The 26,815-nt window shown below is 41.7% G+C and overlaps 1 protein-coding gene across 1 annotated transcript; it reads left to right on the forward strand.

Annotated features, from left to right (window-relative positions):
• On the forward strand, positions 1-25,996 carry ERLEC1 (endoplasmic reticulum lectin 1). The gene is made up of 14 exons (XM_060249121.1): positions 1-187; positions 5,738-5,842; positions 6,621-6,701; positions 7,761-7,838; positions 7,993-8,056; positions 10,210-10,250; positions 10,730-10,953; positions 13,353-13,482; positions 16,245-16,406; positions 17,326-17,385; positions 18,609-18,733; positions 21,422-21,499; positions 22,812-22,887; positions 25,699-25,996. The coding sequence occupies exons 1-14, from the start codon at positions 14-16 to the stop codon at positions 25,768-25,770; spliced, it is 1,470 nt and encodes a 489-aa protein (XP_060105104.1). The 5' UTR covers positions 1-13; the 3' UTR covers positions 25,771-25,996.
• Positions 25,997-26,815: the final 819 nt, after the last annotated feature.

Consider the following 26,815-nt stretch of genomic DNA (forward strand, 5'->3'; position numbering starts at 1 on the left):
TGGGCTTGACAACATGACGCGGCGGCAGCAGCAGCAGCTCCAGCGGGAAGCGGCGGCGTGGCGGTTGTTGTTGCTATGGGGGCTTCTGGAGGCGACCGGAACAGCCGCTGGTGGAGGCAGGTCGCTTCCCCAGTTCAGCGACGACGTCCTTTTCCGAGTGAACTGGCCGGGCAACGAATTCAGCCTGGTGGGTGGAGGAGAGAGGCTGAAGGGTTCGGCCAGGAGATCTTTGGGTAGCTGCTGCTCCCCGCGCAGTGTCCGTAGCAGAGCGTTTGGTTTGTGTGCGGAAGATCTCAGGTTCATCTTCTGACATTTAGAGTTAAAAGATTAATAGGCGTAGAAGATGATGCGAAAGGTTTGTAAACCCGGGTACAGCTATTGCTAGTCAGTAAGCAATACTGACTTTGATAGGCCCTGATCTGACTGTACAAGGAAGCTTCTTGTGGGACCTCCGTGTGCTGAGACAGCATAGCTGTGAAGGCCAGATGCTTCGGAGAAGCAAGAGGGATACAAGTCTAGCTGTTCAGCCTGCTTATGGCAGCTCTTGGTGGGAATAGATGGACCTCTCGTTTTTCAGTGCAGGGATTGCATTCTTCACAGATCTTCCATGTGTGTGAAGCTGTGTAAAAACACGTGGACAATGGGCAGCCTAGTTTTTTTAAAAATATATATTTAAGTTTCTAAGAGTGTGTTTTGAGTGGCATTTTGCAAGGCAGTGCCGGGATGTGGGGGGAAACATCTTAGGGTAGGAACAGACATAGTTGATGGACTCCATCTTCTGTGGGAAATGGATTGTATAGAATGTGTGACACTTAGGTCAGTGGTAAAATGCACAAACTGTTTGGGCTCAACAGTGAAAACAGATTGTTATTGAAGAGAATGAGCATCATTTTTTTGTATTTTGAAACCGTAAGTCTTAAACTGGGTATAGTGGTTTGCTTTTTTGAATTATTGTAATGAGAAGGGAGATAGTGCTATGTTTAGAACTGAGACTTCCAAATACATCTCTAAGAATAATCATGTATGAAGGCACAAATAAAAAAGGCCATTTCAAATAAAGTTTGTACTTTCTGAAGTGATAAACTTTAAAAGCTATATTTGGGTTACAATATGTTCTATACATCTTATAGCCTCAGATTTTGGTGGCTTTACCTTATGTAGTGACATCCTTTTTTCCCTGTATGGGCTGTTGTTGTGCCTTTAATATCTTGGATGATGGGCAGGAATTCTACATAAAAACATTTATCATCCACATTTTTCCTCCACCCCCTAAAAAGAGACTAAAAGCATATCACAATAAAAAAGTAAAGCATTCAGTAAAGGAAACCATAAATTCAGCAAAATAAATCAGGAAGCTAGATTAAAACGAAATCCTATCATATCTACTGGCTTCCTTTAGAAGCTCTGCTAAGATCAAGTGAAATATCTTAGCAGAACTTCTAAAGGCAGCCAGTAGATATGACACTTGTAAGATATTTCACTTGTTTTAGGTGCCTTCTTGACATGTTCAGGGAGGCTATTAGATAATGTGGGGGCACACTGCTGAGAAAGCCTGAAATCAGGCAGTGGCTGCTCTTATATGCCTGCATGAAGGTATGTAGAGAAGACGTGGTTAAAAAGATCAGAATTGCCAGTGCCACACATGTTCATTCTGGGAGAGAAGATCCTTCAATTATGTGGGCCATGAAGTCATGCCAGGGAGAGCAGTGGAGCCGTAACTTACACATTTTCTGCTACAGCCGAAGATACATGAAGCTTTCCATGAGAAGGAGCCATCAGCTGTTGTTTATGCTGTGACAAGGACAGAAATGGATGAAAGGGAAAGAAACCTGGAGGACTAGAGGCAACAATAGCAGGTTGAGCTGCTATTAAGCAAGAGGTAGAACAGGTTTTACTTTGGTTACCGAGAAGTAAGAGTTGGTTTGTATATAGGATGTTAAGTTGTTCAGAAACTGTTTAGTCACCTTTCTCTGGAAATTGTGAGATGAAACAGGAAAAACCCTGTACCTTTGGTACTTATTTAGAGGGTTATAATTAATATATAAATGTTGAGAACCATCGAAGTCCTGATCCAAATTAAGGTGATGTTACAATCAGTCTTACATAAAACCACTTGTGAAGATGTGAATGAGTAAAATCCCCTGGAGCCAGATGATACTCCACTGTTGTGAGTGTTCTTATAAAACCATTGACAAGAGCGCATTTTAGCGCAAGAGGGCTGTGCAGCAGCTATTTTAAGTCTTTCTGTATCGGGTCTGTGCTTGGGATTGTGCTGTGTGGCATATGCTGAAGACATGTAGTGGCAGAAGGACCTAAATTTAGAGTTTAGAAGCAGCAACAGCCATCCTTCCTGCCAGCATAATCCTACTGAGTTCAATGAATTTTACTCCCAGGTAAATGTGCAGAAGATTGCACCTCACACTTGTCTTTGTCCACTTACTTGGGAGTAAGCCCCGCTGAAATCACATGACTAAACCTACACAGGATTGCACTGCAAATCTTCTGTAAAGTGCAAACATTTGGAGCAGTGGATAGTCTTCTTCTGAATAAAGCTTTTGTTGGTTTGTTCATATTTACCATGCATGGTACTGTAGCCAGTTCCACTCAGAGCCAGATTGACCCAAAGAGCCCCACTGATTTACTGACTGATCTGTTTCTTTGTATCTGAGACAGTCCCAATAATCATAGCTCTACTTATGCTGCATTAATGCTACAACAATTTGTTTCTGAATTTAGGCTACTTAAAACTTGTTCTACCTCTTGCTTAACTGTTCTTGTAAACCTTTCTACTGCTACTTGAGGCCACATCTCTGGGTGTCTCGAATCTACTGTTACTAATTCTCCATTTCTGTTCTGTTTTTATATAGAACGGGTGGGGAGCGTCCAGCCCAAGAGCCATTTACAGCCCTCGAGATCACTTGATCTGGCCCTCAGGGATTGCTGGATCGAGCTGAGCCATGTGGTAGCCTCCCTGGGGCCCAGCCACGCTATGCAGTGGCCTCCCCGGGGCCCAGCTAAGGCTCTCTGTGGAGCCTGAGTAGTGGACATTATGAAGGACTGCTACTGGGGTATGTGGGTGCCTTTAACGGTCTGCTGGGAGCAGCTGCAGTTTCTGCATGAAGGGAGGGTGGAAGCCAGTTACCGTCAGTTCAGTTTGCACTTGATTATCCCAGATGGTGTGGTCTGATATGCTAAAGAGTTCCTGCTGGGCTTTTTCTACAAAAAAAGCCCTGGACCCAGGCATTTGCCTAGGCAGCAGGCAGGCGGGGGGTGTGTGTGTGCCAAATTAGGCTCTTCCCACATGATTTCAAATAGAAAAACAATTATTTGCATTAATTTTGCTGACCTGAATCATTCTTCCTCAGCAGAGCACTGTTTTTTAAGTTGATAATTTTGTATGGCCAGCAAATGATGTTATAAATATCCAAATAGCCGGCAGAAAAAGGTTCCCCACCCCGGATATTGTTCTTTTCATATTTGTTCCAGAAGTGAAATGATGGCTTTTGATTTGAAATTCTGTAATTTTCATTGTGCAGGAGAAGTTTGCATTCATTGTTAGTATTTATTTTTTTATCCCATTCTTTAAGAAGTTCAGTATAGCATATAGAGCTTTCCTCTGCTCAGATCTGTCTGTGGTAGTATAGAACAGCTATACTGTTCATGGAGCCTTGTCAACATGGAGCGTTGCTTATCCTCCCTTAGACTGCAAGAAGGAGGTATCCTTCTGATCTGCTTCTCTCCTTACCCTGCTTCTTTTAACCTGAGAAGCAAAAGCTAGCATGTCTTCTCTGATAAACTTCCATTTGCCTTGTGAAGGACCTGCCATGATCCTGAGGTCAGTCTCTTTGGCAGCTCCAACCCCTTATAACTCCCACGAGATCAGAGCAATTCCTTTGGGGGAGGCTGCCGATACATCTCAGGTGTGCCTCATCCCATCATTTCTCCACCCCAGCTGAGTGTCAGATAGTGGACCATTCACTGCTGACCAGCAGATGTTGCCTTAAAGGGACCTGTGTTGCTAACTTGGTAAATGGAAGCTGAAGGTGATTTCTCAGAGTCCGGGAACCTTGGGGTCCCTCAAGTTAAGTTGACAGGGAATTCTTGCAACTGTGTATAATAATGAATGCAAACTCTTGTTGTGTACACAAAAGGAAGTAAAAGTTAAATGTATAAAATGTATTTCTTTGTGCAGTTAGTATGTGTTCCACTTAATGTAGGAATGTAGAAAATGTTGCGGCAGGATTCCACCTAAATAGTAGAACTCCCAGCCATAATGTGTGGACTGCTTCCTGCAACCATAAGATGTGCTTCATGATCTTTATAGTCCCTACTTTTTTCTTTCTAATGAGTATTGGAAAGTTTGTTGCCCAATCAATCTGTCAGGTAAGCCCCAAATTTACAAACTCTCAAAAACATTTATCAGTCTGGTTGATACAAGTGATTGAGCAGATTGTATTTTATGTTTAGCAGTTACTGAACCTAGGCGGTTGTATAACTCTACTACTAAGCCAGAGACAGTAATCTTTCTGGCAGAGGTGTACAAACTCTATGGAGAAGAAAATTAGTATAGTGTAAACCATGTCCACCTTAAAATCATCATGCCAGCTTGGTGGTGGTGGAAGGTGCTGTCAAGTCTCAGCTGTAGGGTTCTGAAGGCAAGAGACATTTAGCCATTGCCTGCTTCTGCATAATTAATCCTGAACTTTCTTAATGGTCTCCCATTGAAATACTGACCAGAGCCAACCTTGCTCAGCTTCCAGGATCTGATGAGATTGAGCTGGCCTGGGCTATTCAGGTCAGGGTTCATGCCAGTCTACAGAATATCAAATTGACCCTGTGTCCATTTGAAAGACGTTTGTCAGGTAGTATTTGGGCAGGCTGATAAAATCCCACAATTCCTTTGATGGTCATAAGTATGTCTTGAGCATTCACAGTTTTTATCTACCTGCAAAAGCTTTCTGCATACACAACCACCTTACGTGCACATCTGTGTGCACTCTCCTTTTGAGGGGAAAATACTGGTCTGTTTGCTCCATGTTTTGTGAGATTTTCAGCTAGCTCAATCTTCTTAAAAGACTTGGAAATTTAAGATCTGGTGGCTGCTGATTTTGCTTAGTTAAGTAAAAGAATAACCTGTTGTGCCAGATTCCATCATAACTTAGAGCAGCCAGGGATTGGTTGTAGGCATCTGACTGAAGTTTAATTAGTGCACACATGAAGTTGCCTTGTACTGAGTCGGACCATTGGTTTACCAAGGAACCATGTGTGGTTCTTTCTTGAATTCCTTGATGGAAGAGAGGCGGAATATGAATCTGATAAATAATAAAGCATAGTGCACCCAGGCCCAAGTACACTTGGCCAAAAAAACGCTCTAAGCAATTGAATTATTTAAGGTCAGTTTTGTGAGCTATTTTAAGGTCAGAATGTTGGGTTCCTGAAGATTGCTGCTCTTCCTTCAGTAGAAAAAATAAAAGATGCAGGTTTTTCTAATCATCAGCAGGAAGAATAATCTGTAACTCCCATTTGCAGTGTCATAATGCTCACACCAAGGAGGAAACCACTTGTGTTAACCAGTTGTGCTGGGTCAGAGATTGGCCTTAATACTGTGATATTTCTCCTGTTAGCAGCCAGTTTGCAGATCTATTTTACCTTGTCTAGCATTAATGTGCCACTTTTTAAAGACATTTGTTGCCATCTAATGCATTCCTACCATCTGCTTTCCTTATTCGTATTTTAGCCTGCTGCTGGGGTTCTGTATAGAGAAGATCATTACGTCATGATGACAACTGCAGACAAAGAAAAATACAAATGTGTTCTTCCAGCAATAGCCAGTGGAGATGAGGCAAGTTTGGATTCTTTTTTTAAAGCCTGTATTTTTGCATCAACTCTTTTATATGCTTAAAATACTGGTGGCCTCTTCTTTCTGCATCTCCCTTCAAAAAGCCTCTTCTGAAGGCTGCCATTTACAGTATGAAGATAAGAACGTAAGAGAAGCCATATTGGAGCAAGCCAATGGCCCATCCAGTCCAACACTCTGTGTCATACAGTGGCCAAAAACCCCCAGGTGCCATCAGGAGGTCCATCAGTGGGGCCAGGACACTAGAAGCACAGGGTGCTGCGATGGAAGGAATCAGCAAGACACCATCATCTCTACTCTTGGGCAAGCTCCTGCTCCCTTCCTGCATCTCACACTGTCTACAGTTTCCTCCCAAACTTCAGGGACAGCTTTTTAAGGGACTGTACAAAGAAGAGGAAAATGGCAAAAATCCTATCTGAAAATTCTGCTTAAGTCACAGTACTTTGTATCCCATTATTGATTTCCTGGATCCTTGCCACATTCACACTACTCTCACCCCGTAACCATTAAGAAAATTAGTGGCAAATTTCACCATGTAGAGGATGAGAACAAGTACTGACCGAGCCATTTTTTAAAAAATCAGGAAATCTGTAGTGTTCCAGCTTTTAATTTGTTTTCCAGTAAGACGTTTTTCTTTGCCAGCTTTTAGTGGCATGTTAAATTGAACAAATGTTTCAAATATGACTCTTCAATAGTGTTTCATAAGTGTTTTGTGTCACTTTATGGCTGTGCTGACATACATTCTTAATTCTTCTTGTCCTAGGAGGAAGAAAAGGATTACAAAGGGCCAAACCCTGCAGAATTGTTGGAACCTCTTTTTAAACAAAGTAGCTGTTCTTACCGAGTACGTCCACTTAGGTTTGATATAAAAGTGCCCAGCTCCTTATGCCTATGTTAGTAACCAAGAACAAAAAGCTTTTTGCAAACCTTTATTGCATTTAGTTTTTCATTTTGCCTGCTGGACTACGGCCTTAAAACAAAATGATTATTCTCAAATAATTTGTAATGCTAAATGATAATGTGTCTGATTAATTACAGGGGGGAAATGGACCTTGGCTTGTTTTGTTAGTTGAAAGGGAACAACTGCATCATGTGCTAAATAGATTGGCCACGGGCTGAGAGGTGTTGAGCGGGTTTTAAACAGTTACAATGTGCTGAGTTCTTTTTCCCATCTCAAGCAGTTCTGGCCTTCCCTGGGTGAGCTTTAGAGATACTGGAGAAGTTTCTCTCTGAAGCTGAACATCACTGTTATCATCACACTTATTTCTCTTCCTTTTGGATGGCCTACTATAGAATATATAGTGTTGGTTCTGGCAGTTCTTTCCCTCTAACAATGGAATTATCTCCTGGGGAGGGGCTATTCTCTGATGCATGAACATCTTGTGTCAGAGGAGTTGTCTTTGCACCATGGGAAGATGCTGCTGTTTTTCACATAACCTGAGTGTTTGGGGCAGTAGACAAGCCATACATTCAAAAAAAGTTTCAGGTTTTCACACCTTTTGAGATGTTCATTAGCGTTGCAAATGGTTAAAGTCCCTGACTATTCAGTAGCCACCTAGTGACTTGGATTCACTCTTCCTTACATTTGTCCCCTGCCCACAAGTAGAAAAAGAGAGGCTGTCACTGATAGTACAAAGGGTCCAAATATTAGGATGCAGAGGTACACAGTTGGACCTGCTGTAATATGTATGTAGGGTATCAGGCAGGGGGTTGCAGCTCTTCATGTGCCCCAAGAATTGTAGTGGAGGGTGATAACATTGCTGGAATACTAAATGTTTTGACAATCTTTTTGCTGTCTGAGTTCTAAAAGACTTCCGTGGTTTTACCTTGATTGATGCTTTGCTGTTTAAAAATAGATCTTTCTTACAATTATATATATCAATTGATTATAATGCATTTTTAGATTGAATCCTATTGGACTTACGAAATCTGCCATGGTAAACACATTCGTCAGTATCATGAAGAGAAAGAAACTGGGAAGGTACATCTCATTAAAACTTTCATTCTCAGGGTCAAAATTAAACTTAAAATAAAATTTCACTGCTGAACTTTCTTCAGGTTTAGTTTCTGGTGAAATATCAACAAAGTAAAGATTAGGGCACTAAAATAAAAACACCTTTTTTTTTTGTTTGTAGAAAACAAACATTCAAGAATACTACCTTGGAAACATGCTGCGGAAGAGCCCACTGCTAGATCCAGGTTTGTCATTTTTATTTCTAAGTATGGTTCAGCCCCCTGTGTCTAAGACTGTATTGCCTTCAATTTTATATTATCTGTTTTTATGACATTAATTTTTAATCTGTAACATGTTTTGAAATTTGCTGCTGTAAACTGCCCTGAGCCCACTTGTGGAATAGGGTGGGATATAAATCCAAAAAATTAAGTGGAGATGCGCAGAAAGAGGAGAAACCACAGCCATTTACTGAAAGAAAGAGTATAGTTTCAAACTGCAGGAATGTAGACCTGTGTTAATTATTCAACCCTCTGATTCTAGTTTATAAATTGCCTTTGATAATTTCCAGTAGAAGAGAATTTAGAATGATGTAGAGCACCTTTTCCCTTCCAATCTTTGTGTGTTGTTTTTTAAATAGTACTCTGTCAGTCAGTAATTCCTGAGGCAGCTTACAGACAGCAAATCCTATAGCCTATGATGAAAATAAAGCAAAAATTTTACCTGATGCCAAAAGCTTCCACAAGGGGGGCATTCTAAACTTGAGTGTCCACTTCAGAAACTGTTCTGTGCTCCTTAATCTTGGAAGGAAAGCACACAGTTGGGCTTGTAATGGTGAGTTCAATTAATGGACAGGCTACTATGGGAGAAGGGAGTCATAGTAACACCTTGGATTATGCCCAGAAGCGAATCAGGAGCCTGAATCAAAACTAGAGAGATGATTCCTATAACCTGTACCAGGCAACAGTCTCATGCCTGCATTTTGTAGCATGAGTAGCTTCTGAACTGTCTTTTAAAATAGCCTTGCATAGAGTGTGTTCCAGTGATCTAACCTGGTCGTGGTCAGAGGATGGATAACTGTGACCAAACTGTATTACTCAAGGAAGAGTCTCAGTTTGCCATGTGTGCTGTAAGCCACAGAGGGAATCTTAGCCTTCAGCTGCAGGTCAGCATCTAATAATGACTTCAAGGTGCTAGGGAGAACCCATGCTTGACTCCTCATTTTCTGGGTGGCACAATCGGCAACCAACAGCCTCTCAGTATTATCAGGATACGATTTTTGGTTTTGACTCTCATCCAGTCCATTACTGTCTTCAGGCACTTGTACTGTCTCTGTACTGTATTGCTTCACTCCCTCACTTACGGGAAGTTAATTACTTAAGGACACTTGGCCTGGAGGATTGCTGAGGTGCACGTAAGCAAAATACAGTGAACAAAAGGGAATCAGTCATATCTTTGTGAGCCACTTCCCTGCACATTGTTTGGGAGCCTCTTCATACAAGCCTTCCAAGTGTGCATGACCTGTGTACCATGGTGGGGAGTAGGATTGTACCTACCCTGTCTACTGTGCGACCTCCAAGTCTTTTCCACATCTACTTCTTGGGCATGGTTCACATAGTATCTGCATAGATATCTTTGTAATGCTTATTTCCTAACAAAGTTATAAAATATGCTGCTGCAAGATGTGATAATGGACACTAGTTTTAAAAGAAGAGATATGGTCATAGAAGATAGCTATTATTGGTGACTATTAGCCATGATGACTATGAAGAACCTTCACACAATGTGCTGCTGAAGGGCTAATTGCCTCACTCCCTCACTTATACATTTCCCAAAGATACTTGCTTAACCACTGTGGGAATCTGTATGCTGGACTAGATGGACCTTTGGTGTAATCCAGCTGAGCTACTCTCCAATTCAAGGGTTAAAGATCACACAAATAGGGAGTACATGCATAAGCCCTACTTAAATACCATGCCTGTTGGAAGGAAGATTTAAAGGCAGGTTAGGCATCTGGCAGGTAAAGTGGGTGGTAAAACCATATGTAAATACTTTCGGAGTTATGTGGATAGGACTAGAGATTCATTGTGATACATGGTGATAGCAAAGACAGCCCAGCAGTGGTTTAAGTATCTTTAAGTGTCACCCCACTGCCACATCTCTTGTCCCACACACACATTAATGTCATTCAATATACATGGCATTGGGAACCTGTATTTGCTGAATGTGTAGCTTATCTCAAAACGTTGCTATCAAATCTGAGACTGATTTTAACTTAGACAACATAAAAAGTGAGTAGTGTATTGAGGGAGAATCTTGTTCCTTTCTTTGCTGTTATATATGACATATCTTTATATTAGTGGGTGAATCTGATGCCTTTGCTTTTCTTAATGTTTTCCAGAACAAGAGGATAATGACAATGAAAAAGACAGTGCAAAAGAGGCAAGTGGGAAGTCATTGAGTTCTCTCCTATATGTCTCCTCACAAGCAGTTCTGCTCAAGAGTTCAGCTCTGTGGTGAATTTCATGGATTCTTTCTGCTATCTGTGCCATTTTTCTCTTGAACTTTAAGCCCTCCCTTGGTGCAAGCCTCTTGCACTGAGGGAAAGGGCCACCATTAGAGGAAATATCCATGGCATCCAATTTTGCAGATTATTACAGTTCCCTTTTCCTTCTTTGGGTAATGTTACAAATGTATGTATATTTGCCTACTTGTCTTGTATGTAAAATACTGTGGCAAGAGCACTTACACTCGGCAGACCCATTTATTTATTCAGACCTATTAGTTCTTCCACTAGATGCCTCCCATTCAACTTCATGTGCAAAGAAGTTTGGGGGAACAAGCTTTGGAGCTCACTCACAAGTACATATGTGATACTTCCCAAACTAATGCTTGCTTTTTTTCTTTGCTTTCAAATCTAGATTCCTACAAAAAATATAGAAGGACAAATGACTCCATATTATCCTGTTGAAATGGGAAATGGCACACCATGTAGCTTGAGACAGAACCGGCCCAGATCAAGTACAGTGATGTATGTGTGCCATCCTGAATCAAAGCATGAGATCCTGTCAGTAGCAGAGGTTACTACATGTGAATATGAAGCAGTCATTTTAACTCCCCTGTTGTGCAGCCATCCTAAATATAGGTAAGAATTTCAGTTAAAACTTCAGTTAAAATCCTGTGGTTGCAGAATTAGTTTCCACCAGCAGAGAGGAGAAACAGTTCTGAATTTTCTCTTGTGTTGATTTGATGTGATTCATTTGTCCAGATTTGTTTTGTTAACTGGCGTGAGCATACTAGCAGAAAGGCATGTTAAGAACCTAATTAGATTCTGCAGTTCAGAGGGCTTGTTTTACAGGACCTTGTAGCTATTTGCCTATAATATTTTCTCAAGGATTCCTTCTTAAGAGCTGCTCCCTGTGAAACTCAAACAGCGGTTTAATCTGTCCAGTGGTGGTCCAGGACATTATGTGGGGTGCTACCAATAACAGTATCCCCATATTGAGCTCTTCTGCTCAATTACTTCCCTGCATCATTCTGTACTCCTTTGGTGTATCTTCCTGACACTGTTCCAAATCTTTGTTACGTTAGGAGAGCTTGGCATAAGGCATATTTCTGCCTTTAAAGTGCTGAAAGACAACAAGCAACAGCCTCACAAAACTAGCTGAAACCAAAATAATCCCATTGGAAGCATGACAGTATTCTGGAATATATCCAAAGTAGTAATGGATTACCATCAAAATGTAAAAGTGTACATACATATTACCTACAGTAAATGATATTCAAGGTTCAGGTGAAACAAACAGATGCTTAAAAATAGCTGTGTTCATAAGTCATGGTCCTGAAAGAAAAAATGTAGGGTAACTGTACATATCATTTGGCTTGTCTTTCCCAATTTTGTTTTGACAGTGCTTCTTTATCATTGTGAGATGCGTATATTAGCCATTATGTTTACAATCCGTTTCTCTTAAACTGGTAATTAAATAGCATGCCTGCTGTTTTGTTTTATGGTACAGCATCAGAATTTGTACAGGTGTATGGTGGTATTCCTTCCTTTTTAATACCTCATTCTTTTGCACATATTGTGAGGAGAGGAGGCTGGTCACCTTTCTGAATTGTGCAGGTGCTAATGTACCTGCCATTTTGAAGGTCATATATTAAGTTCTGGGGCCTGGGAAAGGGGTTGTTTGTTTTTTGTTTCTTTAGGGTCAAAGTTGGTGATATGGGGCATTTTGAGACAGGTTTTATTAACAGATGCATATCTTGCACTTCATCTTTCACCCTGTTTCTGAAAACCCACCTGCCCGTCCAGAAGTTCAGGTGTACACATATAAGTACTTTCCCTTTCATTGCAGTGATGGAATCATCTCTGTGAATCATCTTAACACATCTGTAGACGCTTGGGTCAGATTCCCTGGACATAATGAAGAAAAGTTCAATGTGCTTAAATCTTGATACTATATAAACAAACCTTTAATTTGTTTTTTTTAAAATTTTCTATAAATTGCCCACCCCCGCCCATGATTCAGAAGTTGAGGTTTATGCAGAATAACTGGAGGTTTCCTTTGGTCAGCAGTGGAAAAAGAAAAGGCTTTGCCTTTCCTCAGGTAATGGGAGTCCAAACACATATTCCTCTGCATGTCTGGCTGATTGCAGCCTCACACATAGTCAAGCCCTCTGAAGTATGCACTAGGTTTGCAGCAGTTGACTTGGATATTATTAGCTCTATTGATTTCACTGGGACTTGCTTCAAAGTATTTTTGTTTAGGATTTCAGCACTAAAGGTCAATTTAACCTGCATCTTACAACAAGTTTCAGTACAGGTGATTAATGAAAAAGAATTTCCAAAATCTGCTCTCCTCTTTTAATCTTCTTGCTCTTGATTTCATAGCCTGCTTAGAAGCTGGCTCAGACAGTTTTAGGGCTTGCTGATACTGTCTGTTCTTGTGATCCATGTAACAACAGAGGAGAGTCTCACGGAAGATCACAGCAGCTTCCCTGAAAAGCTATTTGTACATCTTTAATTTTGTGTGAAAAAAATCTATGAACACAAGGAAGCTAGGAAGTGGAGTACAGTAACAGAACATGGGATGCAAAGCAGACCAACACACACCACCGGCATGAATATTAGTGGAGATTGCCTCAAAGTTTAGCGTTTATTACTGAGAATGGGACTCTTCTTAATAATGTTAGTACAGGTGGTTCTAAGTAGGGTTGGTTACCCTGGTATTTCTTGACTCCCACAAGCCTGTAGTATTGGGAGCATAGTTCCTTTGGTTAGCTGTCACGTGGATGTAAAAGCTGTTAAAATCTGATACAAGTGCCAAGTCCTTCCCTCAAAACCGCCCCGGTCGTGCATTCACTGAAAGAATGGGGGGTGCTTAGGTGAAATCAATCTCAGCCCCCATCTGATCTGCAGCCCTTCAGAGGGCTGTTTGTTATAAAGGTTACTGGGAAGATGTGCCCAAAGTGTTTGTGCACAAAGTATTGACATAGTATTAACACAGTGCTTCTCTTGCACTTTCATTGCTGTTCTCTGGACAGGTTCAGATCTTCCCCTGTGAATGACATATTTTGTCAGTCACTGCCAGGATCCCCGCTGAAGCCTCATAACTTGGAGCAGCTAGAGAAGCAGCAAGAAATGCTAAAGATGCCTTTGAAAAGGGCCAAGGAGGTAGGAATACTGAAGCTCAATGATGACGCCACAAATGTGGAGTGTAGATTGTGTCTGATAATCTGCATCCACTGTGCTTTGAGAACCTGGGTCTTAATTTCCTCCACAACATCTTGTCTGGTTAAAGGACAAGCATAGATGTCACATCCAGTTAGTGAAATTATTTATTTTATATACCACCACTGATCAAGGAAAAACTTGCACCTTTAACTCAAGCAAGTTGCTGCTTCTATTAACTTTTAGATGCAGAGTACATTACAAGGTAGATTTTATAGCATCCTTTATGTAAACTTTCTTTTTTTCTACCTACATCAAAAAACTTGCATTGTCTGAACTTAGGTGCATAACGCTTAGCTATTATAAAGCAAGTTTCAAGTTTTAGCTATCTGGGGGTATACTTCCAGGCAAATGGTGCAAGATCATGTAATATGAATGTGACTATTTTAAAGGCTAAAAGGAGCATGGGAGCAATCAAAAAAACATTTTGGCACAAGGGTGGCAGATGTGTAATAGCAGCCCTCAGGTTGTTTAAAGCCAAAGTACTTAACCAACTTACATATTAATATCACCAATTAATATCACCGCAAAGCACAAAAGGTTAGAAATTATTCATTCTAAATTTTTGCGTTCAATTCTTCAGATACTTCAGGGCATTCCAAACGCCTTGATTCGGATAGAAACTGGTATGATCTCAGTGGAGGTGAGGCTTTGGATCATGACCATACAGTATTGGCTGAAATTAATCATTTTCCATAAGAGGCCGACAAGCTTAATCTTCCAAGATATCTCAATTCCACCATGGGTCATAGATGAAAAACTTCCCTATTTTGGCCTTACAAAACAATATCTTAGCTCTCTTACATAGGATAAAGCCAGAGAGCTGGTGAAACAGAGAATATCAGATATAGCCAGACAGAATGATCTTAATAGTACCTCAAAATGGCATGCCCTTGTAGAACCAGTTAATAGAATAGCATCCATGCCATATTTATACCAGCTGGAAAATTATGAGTACAGGAGAATTTTTACCCTTATGAGGTGGGACACCCTCCCTTCAGCAGTCTTGGAGGGCAGATATAACAAAATACCTTTTGAAGATCGTAAATGCCCCTGCTGTAATGAAGGGATAAAATCTTTACTGCATGTCCTGTATGACTGCAAGGTGTACAGTATTCACCGTGAAATCCTTCCTTTTCCTGCAATCTTGCCAACCACACTTAATAAAAAAATGCAACAACTGAAGGATCTTTTGAATGATAGGAACCCTGTGGTTATATTCAAATTAGCTAAATTTGGCTGGCTTGCCACTAGAACTAGAAAGTCACTTATAGCTCTGAAAGGAAATAGCTAGGCATTTTCCTTCTCTCTCTCTTAGTTGGTAGTTTTTAAAATGTTTAATTCCATTATAAACTATGTATGTTTTATAATTGATTGCAGCAAATTTTACCTCTGTTCTCTCTGCACAATTTATATGGGTTACTGTAACCAACATTGGTTTTATCTGTATTGTTTTTGCTGGCTTCTGCTGTGAATAAACGCTTAGCTGTAAAATTAAATGATAATCAGAAGCATGCCTTTGTATGATGTTTAACATGTTTCTAGAAAAGTCCTGAAATAGGGAAAAGGTTTCTTCAAAACAATGCCCTGCTTTGCCATTTTTGCCTATTTTTCATTGATCAGAGGCAGACCTTCCCATTCTTAGGAGAAGTAATATATTTCCCTTCATATCCATGATCTAAATTTATTTATCCAGTTTTAGAGAGGAGGGCTGGTCCAGTATGGCCAGTGTCTTCCCCCCAAAAAATTTTTTCATTAAACGAAATGTCTCAATTGACAATCCCATTCTCATCACCCAGTATAGGAATGTGCCACACCATTCAGTTCATCATAAAAATTAACTTTGCACTACTACTGTATTTTTCAGCTGTAGTATATGTACTTCATTCAGTATGCTTCTGTCATCAGTTATATGGCAAAGATATGTATTCTCTGTCTTCTCATCAGCCCAGTTGTTGATTAAGAGTTTTCATTGGCCCTTGTTGCATCTCTGAGGTCCCGAGACCACATCCCCTTGGTGCTTCCACATAAGCAAAATTCCTCAAAACAGGGCCTGTACCAAGCCAAACCTGGGGTTCTTCAGAATAATCAATCTGGATTTCTTGGGGCAGTTAGAGGCCGGGTTTGGAGACCAGAGCTGTTTATATATTTATTGGAATATGTATATGATACTTTTTTTGCACATAGCAAAGCCATAGCTGTTTACAAGCTATAAATACAGCCATTTTTGAAAACTTGGCTTGATTTCTTTCTCCAATGTATGTGTGCTCTAGAAGTCCTATTTGAGACTTGCCTGGTGTATAGCCTGGTCTCATCAGGTCTCAAAAGCTAAGCAGGGTTAAGTACTTGAATGGGAGGCCACCAAGGAAGGCTCTGAGGAGGAAGACAATGACAAGCCCCTTCTGTTTCTCACTTGTCCTGAGAGCCTTTTGCTGGGGTCGCCATAAGTCAGTTGCAGCTTGATGGCTCTTACATATGTACATTCCGGGGGCCATCTGTGAAACTTCCTTGTTGGGAATAAAGCCACCAGATCACTTTTGATGTCGAAACTTCTTCCGCGAGGCATTGTAATCCTTATTTGTCCAGGGGTTGAACGACTGGGGCCCTCACCGCTGTGCCTCCCCTCAAAACTTGTCCAGCTCAATTCTAAAGTATACTGCACATGGCAAGTGTTCTGTGCCATCTGAATCTTTTTTTTATTTCAGGAAGAAGCTAGTTCAGCAAAAGAAGAGAAATTTTCATCTATCCACAAACCAGTTGCTGTTGGAAGCAACCAGCTATTGACAGTTGGCACAACACACATTTCCAAACTGACAGATGAGCAGCTCATAAAGGAATTTCTTAGTGGGTCTTACTGCTTCCATGGGGTGAGCTTTATACACTGGGTTCTGTTTTGCACCTATGTGCCTTCTGCAGTTGCACCTGGTACTGAATGAAATCCAGTTTTCCCACAAAGCTGGGATCATCTGAACAAGCTAAAAATTCCATGGTGCAACAGTACCATTTTTGGAGCAATTTGATACGGATTTTAAAATTATTTTCTATGTCTGAGATCATATTTGATGAGGTCTCTAAAAAAACCCCAAACCCGCCCCCCCAATAAATAACACAGGATGACAAATAGTGTGCATACATATTTGACCTGCAGACCTTATGTTTTGTCCTCTTCTGAATGTCATTTTTAATGTTTCCCAGGGAATAACATGAATGGGATTCAGTGAATGGTAGTACCCATTGAGAGTATGCACCAAGCTTTTCCTGAATTCCCTTTCATAAAATCCTGCCTGCCACACTGAACCCCGAAAGTGGTCCTAAATTCAAAAAAATAGTTTAGGAAAATAGGGCAGATGTACCAAGACAGCTTGTTTAAAATGGTTTCCCTGCCTGATATTGAATGTGCTCTTGAACTGTGAGTTTAAAAGCAGCTTGGGGAGTTGTATGGGGCATCTGAGAAGAAGGGAAGCCACAACATCAGCCATTTGGGCAGCCACTGTGGGTAACAGGCACTTTAAAATACAATCTGACACACCTGTGTGGGGTTCTGGACCCTTTAAGGAGCCTCTATGTGCTGGTCAGCTGTTCAACAGCAGCCTATGAGACTTGCTGGGTGATGCTCAGGAAGTTTTTGATAAAAACAGGTGGATACACTGGGTATTGTATATTCCTCCACCATGCAATAATTACATCTGTTTAAAATGCACAAGTTATAGTGATAAGTGCATGCTAACTAACTCTTCTAAAGAAGATGCTGGATGTTGCATCACTTTTTTCTTATGCCTTTTGTAGGGGGTTGGCTGGTGGAAATATGAATTCTGCTATGGCAAATATGTGCATCAATATCACGAGGTATGTAGAAATGACATTTGAAAAGTTCTGCCACTAGATGGCCACATGTTTCTTGGCTGTTCAGGCAAACTCTTGAAAGCAGACAGTGAACGTGAAAGGGAGTAAAATTAATTGGGAAAGATGGTGTCTCCTTGTGCCTCTAGTGTTGGCTCCCTTTGGTGAAATGATATTGGGTAAAATTTTCCAAAATTCTGGCACTGCAGAGGGGATGAAAAGTTCTAACAATTTAGGAGTTTTGTGTATTTTATTTATAGTGTTGCCTTTGTAGCAGAGACTTGAGGTGGAGGTAGAATGTGCCATCAAGTCACAGCCAACTTATGACCCCTGTAGGATTTCAAGGCAAGTGACTTTCAGAGGTGGTTCACCATTGCCTATTTCCAGGTAGCAACCTTGGACTTCCTTGGCGGTCTCCCTGCGTAGTTTCCAGGATCTGACAAAATTGGGCTAGACTGTGCAAGACTCAAGATACAGAAAGTACTTCCTGGAAAATTTTATGAACTTAGAAACCCGGATGGCATCAATCTGGAATGCCAAAACTAGTTGGTGTTTGCTTGTTACTCAGATACAGCAATTTTGCCTGTATTTGCCCTGGAACAGCTTAAGCAGTGCTTGCCTAACTTCCCCCAGAATATTGTGCATGCTGGGACAGTTTTACTTCGGGTGGACAGTACGTGTGCTGTTATACAGCTCACATTCATTGGAATGGGATTTGTATATGAGAACTGTTCCCCTGCGCTGTGCAGTTTGACTGATTTGACTTCACACTCTGCAATCAGTTTGGGCAGTGGGTAAGTCACATGACCATATTTTGAGTCATGTGGTTTGTGAAAGCACTACACCTTTATAAAATCATGCTATTTTGCCTGAAAAATTGGTAATTTCTAGCCCTTTTCAGGATGTGGTAGTAGATGGTCTTTTGATACTGCGGCCTTTTCATAAGAATATGTTTCTTCTTGGCTTCAATGTGACTGTGCTTGTTACTGGATGAGTTGTTGTTAATTTACATATCTACGTGTTGTCAACTGGAAGCTGACTTACGGAGACCCCAGTATGGAGTTTCAAGGCAAGTGAGAAACAGTGGTGCCTTGCCATTTTCTTCCTCTGCAGAGTATCCTTTAGTGGTCCTCCATCCAAGTACTGACCTTGCTTAGCTTCTGAGATCTGGCATATCTTTCCACAACCCTGTTACTAACTTACTTTTGTGTATCTTTGGTTTTTTTAAGGATAAGGAAAAAGGCAAAACAACGGTAGTTGTGGGGACCTGGAATAAGGCAGAACATACTCATTGGGCACAGAACAACGAGGCCAGAGCATATCAGCTCAGAGATGACAGCCAGAAAACAGTGAAGTATGTCTGCATTAGTTTTCATGTAGAAACGCCCCCCCCCAAAAAAAGATTGTCACTTTATTCTAACACCTGCCTTAAAACCAACACAGCAGAGGTGGTCTTCCTCCATTTCAGCTGCTTGTTAAGCAAATTTGCATATAAGTCTTCAGAAGTTAATTGGTTGTTAAACTTGAATGGCTTGAGAGGAAACAAAGAGCCAGCTGCCCTCCACTTTACAAAAGCTTTCCTCGCTTATCACTAGGAATGAGATTTTATTTTGCCACAAATGAGCAGCTGCTTTCAAGCCTGTGCATTAAGGTAGCTTAAAGTCAGCTTTTGTGCTGGTGATTTCATGGGCACCAGGAGTTAGACTGAGTAATCTATGGATGCAAGGATCCCAGAACTTTCCCACGTATTCCCCTACCCCCAGCAGTCTTTCCAGTTCCAGGAAAACTGACTCCTGGGGAGCATGGGACCATACACTAATAGCCACATGAGTCAATGACCTATGTTGAGGAGGGAAAGGGAGTGAAATCACCTTCTCTTTCTCCTTCCATCAGTACAACTCCACTGATTGAAGAGACAGGAAGAGCAGATTTTCCCCCTTTCATACTGCAGCCCTGCTGATCCAAGTGGGCATCCACATGTGTCCTGCCAGTCTAGGAATCAACTGTCCAGGAGTGAGAGGTGACTTGGGGGTAGGGGGTACAGGAAAGATAGTCTGTGCCTTCCACTGATTAACTGATAGATCCATCACCATCTCTGAGCACTGTGATTTGGGCTAGTGTTCAGCAGCTTTGGCACTGTAATGTGGTAAAACCAAATTATCTAATAACTCAAGCTGAAGGGATTACTAGAAGATTGCATGACAAATCCAGGACAGGGTGGTGAATCTTGTACCTACAGGGTTATCTAAAGAAGGAGAGAGTGCTTCCTGTGTAAACCATCTATGTACACATTCAAGCCGCTTCACTGAGGGCTGTTAACTAGATGGCAACTTCATATGATGTGTGTGTAGCCACCAGGAAGACTGGTTGTCTCTGCTGTGCTGCCAAGTGGTGGGAATAATTTTATTCCTCAGTGCAGCAGATGTTCATTTACGTGATCTTTTTCTCTTTTCTCACTGAACTCAGAAATTTGAAAGTTACTTGGATCTTTTGGCTGATGGGGGATGAGGTCAGGGATGTTCAGTGAAATAATAAACTGTTATACCAGATGATGCCTCTTCAAAGCACATGATACAGAATGGCCGAGATAGTAGTGTGGAAAAAGACCCCTATGCTGCCCAGGGGCAACCCGATGCCCCATGGCGCCCTAGGCAGACTCACTGCCTGGCGCTCCCCAAGCGCCCCCGTGCCTCCCCCCCCATGGCTCCACGCCTCCCCCTACTCCCCGCCATGCCTCCTCCCTCCCTTCCCCATCCCATGTCAATTTCAGTGCCAGAACTGGCTCTAGTGCCACGTTTTGGCTATCTAACCCCCCCCCCCCCCACCTTCCCGGGCAATCACTCAATTGCGGGTAAAACTGTGCCGCAAGGCTGGGATGCGTTTACAGTGTCAGGACCAGCATCCTGAAAGGGCAACCCCGCTGCTGCTGACTCATCCCCTCCCCACTTCCTGGATGGGAGAGGAGGCAGCAGCAGCAGGGTCACCCTTTCAGAACACTGGTCCTGACAGACTGTAAGTGCGTCCCGTCTCCATGACACGGTTTTACCCACAATTGAGTGATCGACCAGGAAGGAGGGGGCTTTAGATAGCCAGAACGCGGTGCTAAAGCCAATTCTGGCATTGAAATTGACATGGGGTGGGGAAGGGTCCAGAGGAAGGGGGAGCGGGGTGCAGAACTGCGAGGATAAGGCAAAGGGAAGGGAAACGGTCGTGGCCAGCAGGCGGGGGAGGCAGGCAAACTCAGTGCTTGCCTGTGACACTGGGTTGGGCAGCAGTTGTGGCCAGCAGGCGTGGGAGGCAGGCAAACTCATTGCTTGCCTGTGACACTGGGAGGGGGGGTGGGGAGCCCAATTTGGTGCCCCCACCCTCCTGGCACCCTAGGCAACTGCTTAGTTTGCCTAGTGGGCAAGCCGGCTCTGATGCTGCCTACCCAAGTACCTAAGTGTAGTAAAATTCTCCACACAGCATGGCAGGGCAACACAGATAACCAGTTCTACACAAGCATACATGTATTTTGCCACTTGGAAAATCATGGTGTCCACCCCAGGTGATGCAGAGAAAGAAGTACAGGTCATCTATCTAGTCCATTTTTATTTCACCCATTCTCCAAGGAGCTTAGGGCAGTATACATTGTTCTCTCCTCCATTTTGTCCTCTCAACAGTCCTGTGGGTTAAAATGAGAATGAGTGACTAGCTCTAGGTCACCCAGCCAGCTTCCATGGGAGATAAGGATTTGAACCTAGGTTTCCCATTTCCTAGCACATCACCTTAGCCACTAAACTACACCAGCTCTGTGATAAGAAGTGCTTGTGCACTTTGGAGGTCTCTTGAAACTTGGGTGTCTCATCATAGTAAAGTTGGGCAAGGCCTACAAGTCTCCTATAATATTACAGAAATTTTACCATGCTCTACACAGAGCTAGTACTCAGTTTTGGTGCTCTGTGGTAGATGTGTGGAAGCTAGGGGGTGACTAGCTGACTGTTACTTAATGGGCAAGTTGAAATTGAATGTTGCATTAAAACTCTTCACTTTTTCCTGGCAGAACAGTGTCTCATTACTATGGAAATGGAGATCTGTGTGACTTAACTGGCAAGCCCCGACAGGTGACTGTGAAGTTGAAGTGAGTGGCATGCTTAACAAGTTATTCAGTTCAAGACTGAATTGCATATTGGAATTTGACCCTCATGACAGTGTTTGTAGTAAGCTGTGACATCTTAAAAGGACATATTTCTTGAAGAGATAACATTCTTACATTACTAACCCTGGGCACAAGCTGAAGAGCGCCAGTGGCTCATGTGTGCTTTGTAGAGGCTGTTCTCCTCTGAATAGCATTCTTTTTCTCCAGTTCTCAAAAGTAGTTTTGTCATGCAATGTCCAGAGTGTTAAAAATCAAAAGCACCCTAAAAGTGCAAGATACATTAACCCCTCTTCCCCGCCCCCCCCCCCCCCCGGGATTATGACCCATAATTACAACTCATTTTTTTAAAATACCTGCCTCTATTTTCTCTTTGTTTGTGATTGTAACAATATGGGTATATATAATTGCTCTGATTGATTTATGACTTGCAGCCCAACCTGATAGCTTCTGCATCAACATTTCCATGCTTAACTTGGGACATAGCAGTAACTATATCAGTGCAATACTATAAAATAGAGTGTTAAAAGTAGGGGGCCTGCAAGGACTTGCAGGGGGCACCTCATCTTCTTCTGTATGCCCACCCCCATTTTTTTATTTTTTCCCTTCCCAGCAGCCCCCATAGTCTCTGGTCTTTTCCTGCTTCCTTTTCTCCTTCCTAACTACCAGCCAACCTGCCTTTGTCTGTTCCCGTCTTCAATTTTCCCTCCTGAAAAGAGCCTAGCCAAGCCACTGCCACTCAGCCCAGCTGAGTTGTGTGGGTAGTGAGTTTTCAGTGGCCGCTGCTAGGCCTGTCTGCAATGAGTCCATCCAGGGACATGATACGGATGGGAGTAAGAACCTTTTAATGAGTTGTTTCAGCCTCCTCCCCTCCCTCCCCAATTTGTTTGAAAGGCTGCACAATATTGTTGATGTTGCCTAGAATCCCACAAAATGGTCCAGCGATCTCAGAACATTGTCTCAGTAGACATTATTTTCTTAAAGCTGTAAACGTTTCTATTTTGAGGAATTTCAATCCCCCAATTTTTTTTTTTAAGATTTTTCCTGAAAACCTGGGCCTTTATTCAGCTTTTTAGAGAAATCTCCCCTGTCTGTCCCCAGCACTGTTTAAGAAAAAAAATCCAAACTTTGTGGTCTGGTTTGCAGTTAGATATACAATGCTATATGCCAGTATCCTCGGAAACCTTGTAGCAGCCCTAAGACTCCTCCACAGACACAAACATTTATTGTAAGCCTGCAAAATAATCAGAATCCTATAGGTTTCAGAGGGCCTGCTAATGATCATTTCTGTCTTAAGGTGTAAAGAATCAGATTCGCCTCATGCAGTAACTGTGTATATGCTGGAGCCTCAGATCTGTCTATACATCCTTGGGGTATGTACAGCTGTTCCTGTATACTTGCTCTGAACTTAGTTGGTTTTTGAGAAAGATTTTGTCATGAAGATGCATTTTGCCTACAGAAAACTTGAGTGTTCATGCACAAAGTTTTTCATTTTCCATCACTTTGTGACTGACAACATATTGTTCCCATCCAGGATAAATTTTGTTCTTCCCAGTGGCTTTTTGCCCATTCTCAATGCATTTTTCTGGAGTACACTTTGAGGGAAGAATGAGTAAACTACAGAACCATGGCATATTTTCCAAGAGCCTTGGTTTAAAGTTAATGATGAATAATAGCACAAAATTGATTGTAAGAGCTCATTAAAAACCTTTTAGGCACCCTTCTTCATGGAAAGTGTTCAAATGCTGGGTGAAGTACTAAACCATTTTGCATTTCAAAAATTGGAATAGGCCAGGTAAGAGACTGCTATTTCACATGCAGTTTCATTTACCTTGAGAGATACTAAGCATGTTAAGAGGTTGGATGCCATATTTGTATTCAAATTTGTGTCAGGGTCATGTTTGAATTTAGTTCTAGCATTAGAATTAACATGGAATGTAAAGCTGTTTATTCCTCTGGCCAAAGTTGGAGTCCAGTGGCACCTTTAAGACAACAAAGTTTTATTGAGAATGTAAGCTTTTGTGTGGCCATCACTACATCATCTGGCAGCAAATTCCACATTTTAATCACTCTCTGTCCAAAGCAGTATTTCCTTATGTCCGTCCTGAAACCTGCTGCCCATCAGCTTCATTGGTTGCTCTCAAATTATAGTCTTTAGAGAGAGGGAGAAAAAGTTCTCTTTATCAGCTCTCTCTAACCAATGCATAATTTTATAAACCTCTATCATGTCCCCATTAGGTGTCTCTTTTCTAAAAAGAAAAGTCCCAGACTCTTCAGCCTTTCCTCATAGGAAAGGTGTCAAACCCTGTATTTTTTTCCAGCTCTGCAATGTCCTTTTGGAGATAAGGTGACCAGAACTGTATGCAGTTTTCCAAATAGATCTATACAGGGACATTACAAGATCAGCTGTTTTATTCAGTTCCTTTCGTAACAGTCCCTAACACAGTTTGCCTTTTTCAGTGCTGCAGCACATTGGGCTGACACTTTCATTATGCTATCCACTACAACCCCAAGATCGTTTTCCCTCTCAGTCTCAGCAAGTTCAGACTTCCATTAGCCTATACTTGAAGCTGGAATTTTTTGTCTCTGTGTGCATTCACCAAATTGTCACCCAGTCTCCTAGTTTGTGCAGGTCCTCTTGGAGCTCATGACAGTCAGCCTTGGTTTTCAACTTCTTGAATAATTTTGTGTCATCTTCAAACTTAGTCACTACACTACACACCCCTGGTTCCAGATCTCTGATGAATAAATTAAATAGTATTGGCCCCAATACCAATCCTTGCGAGACCCCACTGCTTACTTCCCTCCATCATGAGAACTATCAATTGATTCTTACTCTTTGCTTCATGTCACTTATCCAGTTGTTAATCCGTAAGAGAACCCATTTTATCCCATGTTTACTCAGGAGTCTTTGGTGAGGTACCTTGTCAAAAGCCTTTTGAAAGTCTAGGCATATAATGTCTGCTGGGTCACCATTGTCTATATGCTTGTTCAGTTTCTCAAAGACCACCACATGGTCCAAGGTTGGTGAGGCAAGATTCCCTTTGCAGAAGCAATGCTGATTTTTCCTCACCAGGCTTTGTCCCTCTAGGTACCTAACAATTCTGTCTTTGATTACAGTTTCTACTAATTTGCCTGGGACAGAAGTTAGGCTGACTGGCCTATAATTTCCTCTCTGGACCCCTTTTTAAGCATTGGTGTCACATTTACTACTCTCTAGTCTTCTGGTGCAGCAGCTGAATTTAGTGATAGGTTACATATACGGGTTAGTAGATTAACAGTCTCACATCTTTAAGAACTCCTGGATGTGTGCCATCAGGCCCTGGAGACTTACTAATTTTTAATTTCCCCAGTAGGTGTAGAATTTCATCTCTGGTCCCTCAGTTTGGCTCAGTTCTTCAGACTCCCTTCTTGCAAAGAGTGCCTCTGGCATGGGTACGTGCCCCATGCTTTCCAGAGTGAACACAGAAGCAAAAAGGGCATTGAGCGTCTCTTTCATCTCTCCACCTCCTTTAGCAATCCTTTTATTCCTTTGTTCTCCAAAGGCCCCGCTGGTTTTCTGTTCAGGATATATATTTTTTAAAATGTTTGTCTTGATGCTTTTAGCAACCCACTCCTCAAAATCTCTTTTTGCATGTCAGATTATTTACTTACACTTTTTTTTGCCAGAACCTGATCAATTCATTGGAGCAGACCTTCTATTTTTTAAAAAAAACATTTTTACTTTTTATAGCTTCCTTGACTTGTATTGTTTACCACTCAGGTCTTCTTTTAGACTTGGCAGTGCCTTTCCTAACCTGTGAAATGGATTCTTGGTCATGCCAGACATGAACAGAGCAATGCTCGCAGAAGCCAGCTTTCCTGCTTCCCCACTTTCACTGTATCCTGCTATACCATCTAAAAATTTGCCCCAGGGGTCAAGTAGGCTCTTGGGGGAAAACATAGGAAAGGTCTGTAGTACGGAGGGAGATCATCACAAAATTTCCCCCACATCTTTCCACCAATGGAAAACATGTTTAGGATCTAAGTAATTAAAATTAACATAGATGTAAGAAAGCCACAGTGTACATCAATGATGGTTCACAGGATTAAAATGAGATGGATATCCAGGAATCTTGGAACCCTCAGCTGATAGACATCACCTAATTCAGGTGCTTCACCTAGTATTTTTGTGACTTTTTCAGGTAGAGTCACCAGTTATCTGTAAAATTTTGGATACTGCGGATGAATATGGACTGCTTTCAGTGCCCAGTTAATGCAGCACAGAAAATGCAGAAGTTCAGAGCCTTGAAAGCTGCAAGAGGAGAAGTACACTGAGGATTCTCCATATGAGCCAACAGCAGATAGAAGAGCTGAGCCAGAAAGACCGCACCAGCAGACCCATAAAAAAACAAAGAATTATCATGACCACTTTGTGAATATTATATGTATATAAGAGGCTATTGATAAACTTTTAAAAAGTAAAATCTTATATTGAACGTTTTTACTGGTCATGTGTTATTGTGGGGATGAAGTCCTTTATGTATGGTTCTGCAGTGTCACCTTGATTGCAATGACAGTCCATGTAAAAGATTTGACAATTTTCTTTGAACACAGATGAGAATGAAGCTTGGAACATCTTCTGCCGTTAGACCTTGGAGACACAAACAAGCAATAATATTGGGGTTGTTTCTCCAGGCTGCTGTGCCTGCCTGGCCATTTTTTTCCTTGTGCATTCTTTCGGTGTTGGTTATCTTAAATTGGTGCTTGTTGCTGTTAAAGTGGTGTTCCTGTTAACATATTTGGCCCATGCTGCTTTGTGCTTGTGATACATTCTCCTTTTGGATGATCAGTTTCTTAACAGAGAGGAATAGATAGCCCATGTGGTGTATTGGTTAGTGTTGGATTAGGATCTGGGAAATCCAGGTTCAAATCTTCACTTTGCCATAAAAGCTTTCTGGGTGACCTTGGGCCAGTCACACACATATTTAGTCTAACCTACCCCACAGGCTTGTGAGGATAAAATAGAAGAGTGCAAAACCATGTTGTAAACCACTATGGATCTCTAGTGCTAGAGAAACTGGAGTATAAATGCATTAAATAAGACACTTCTCCTACCGCTTCACCACCACCACTCTTTCCTGGTTCTGAGAACAATTCTTGCAGTTGACGTACTCGAGGCAAGAAGTACTCAGCTCTAGTATAGATGTTTAAGTCAATCTTAGATGCTGCCAGACATGTCCAGTCATGTGGCATGAGAAGTGTCAGGCTTGTGACTTGGGAATACCTAACATTTCTTCACAAACTGTAGTTGTATGTCCC

The sequence above is a fragment of the Heteronotia binoei genome, chromosome 1 (assembly GCF_032191835.1).
Source record: "Heteronotia binoei isolate CCM8104 ecotype False Entrance Well chromosome 1, APGP_CSIRO_Hbin_v1, whole genome shotgun sequence".
Classification (NCBI taxonomy): domain Eukaryota; kingdom Metazoa; phylum Chordata; class Lepidosauria; order Squamata; family Gekkonidae; genus Heteronotia; species Heteronotia binoei.

Excerpts from the sequence above, each read along its gene's own strand:
- ERLEC1 (XM_060249121.1), top strand. The coding sequence starts at position 14 with ATGACGCGGCGGCAGCAGCAGCAGCTCCAGCGGGAAGCGGCGGCGTGG. Across the intron at positions 8,057-10,209 it reads GAGCCCACTGCTAGATCCAG|AACAAGAGGATAATGACAAT; the intron begins GTTTGTCATTTT and ends AATGTTTTCCAG. Across the intron at positions 16,407-17,325 it reads GGTCTTACTGCTTCCATGGG|GGGGTTGGCTGGTGGAAATA; the intron begins GTGAGCTTTATA and ends TGCCTTTTGTAG.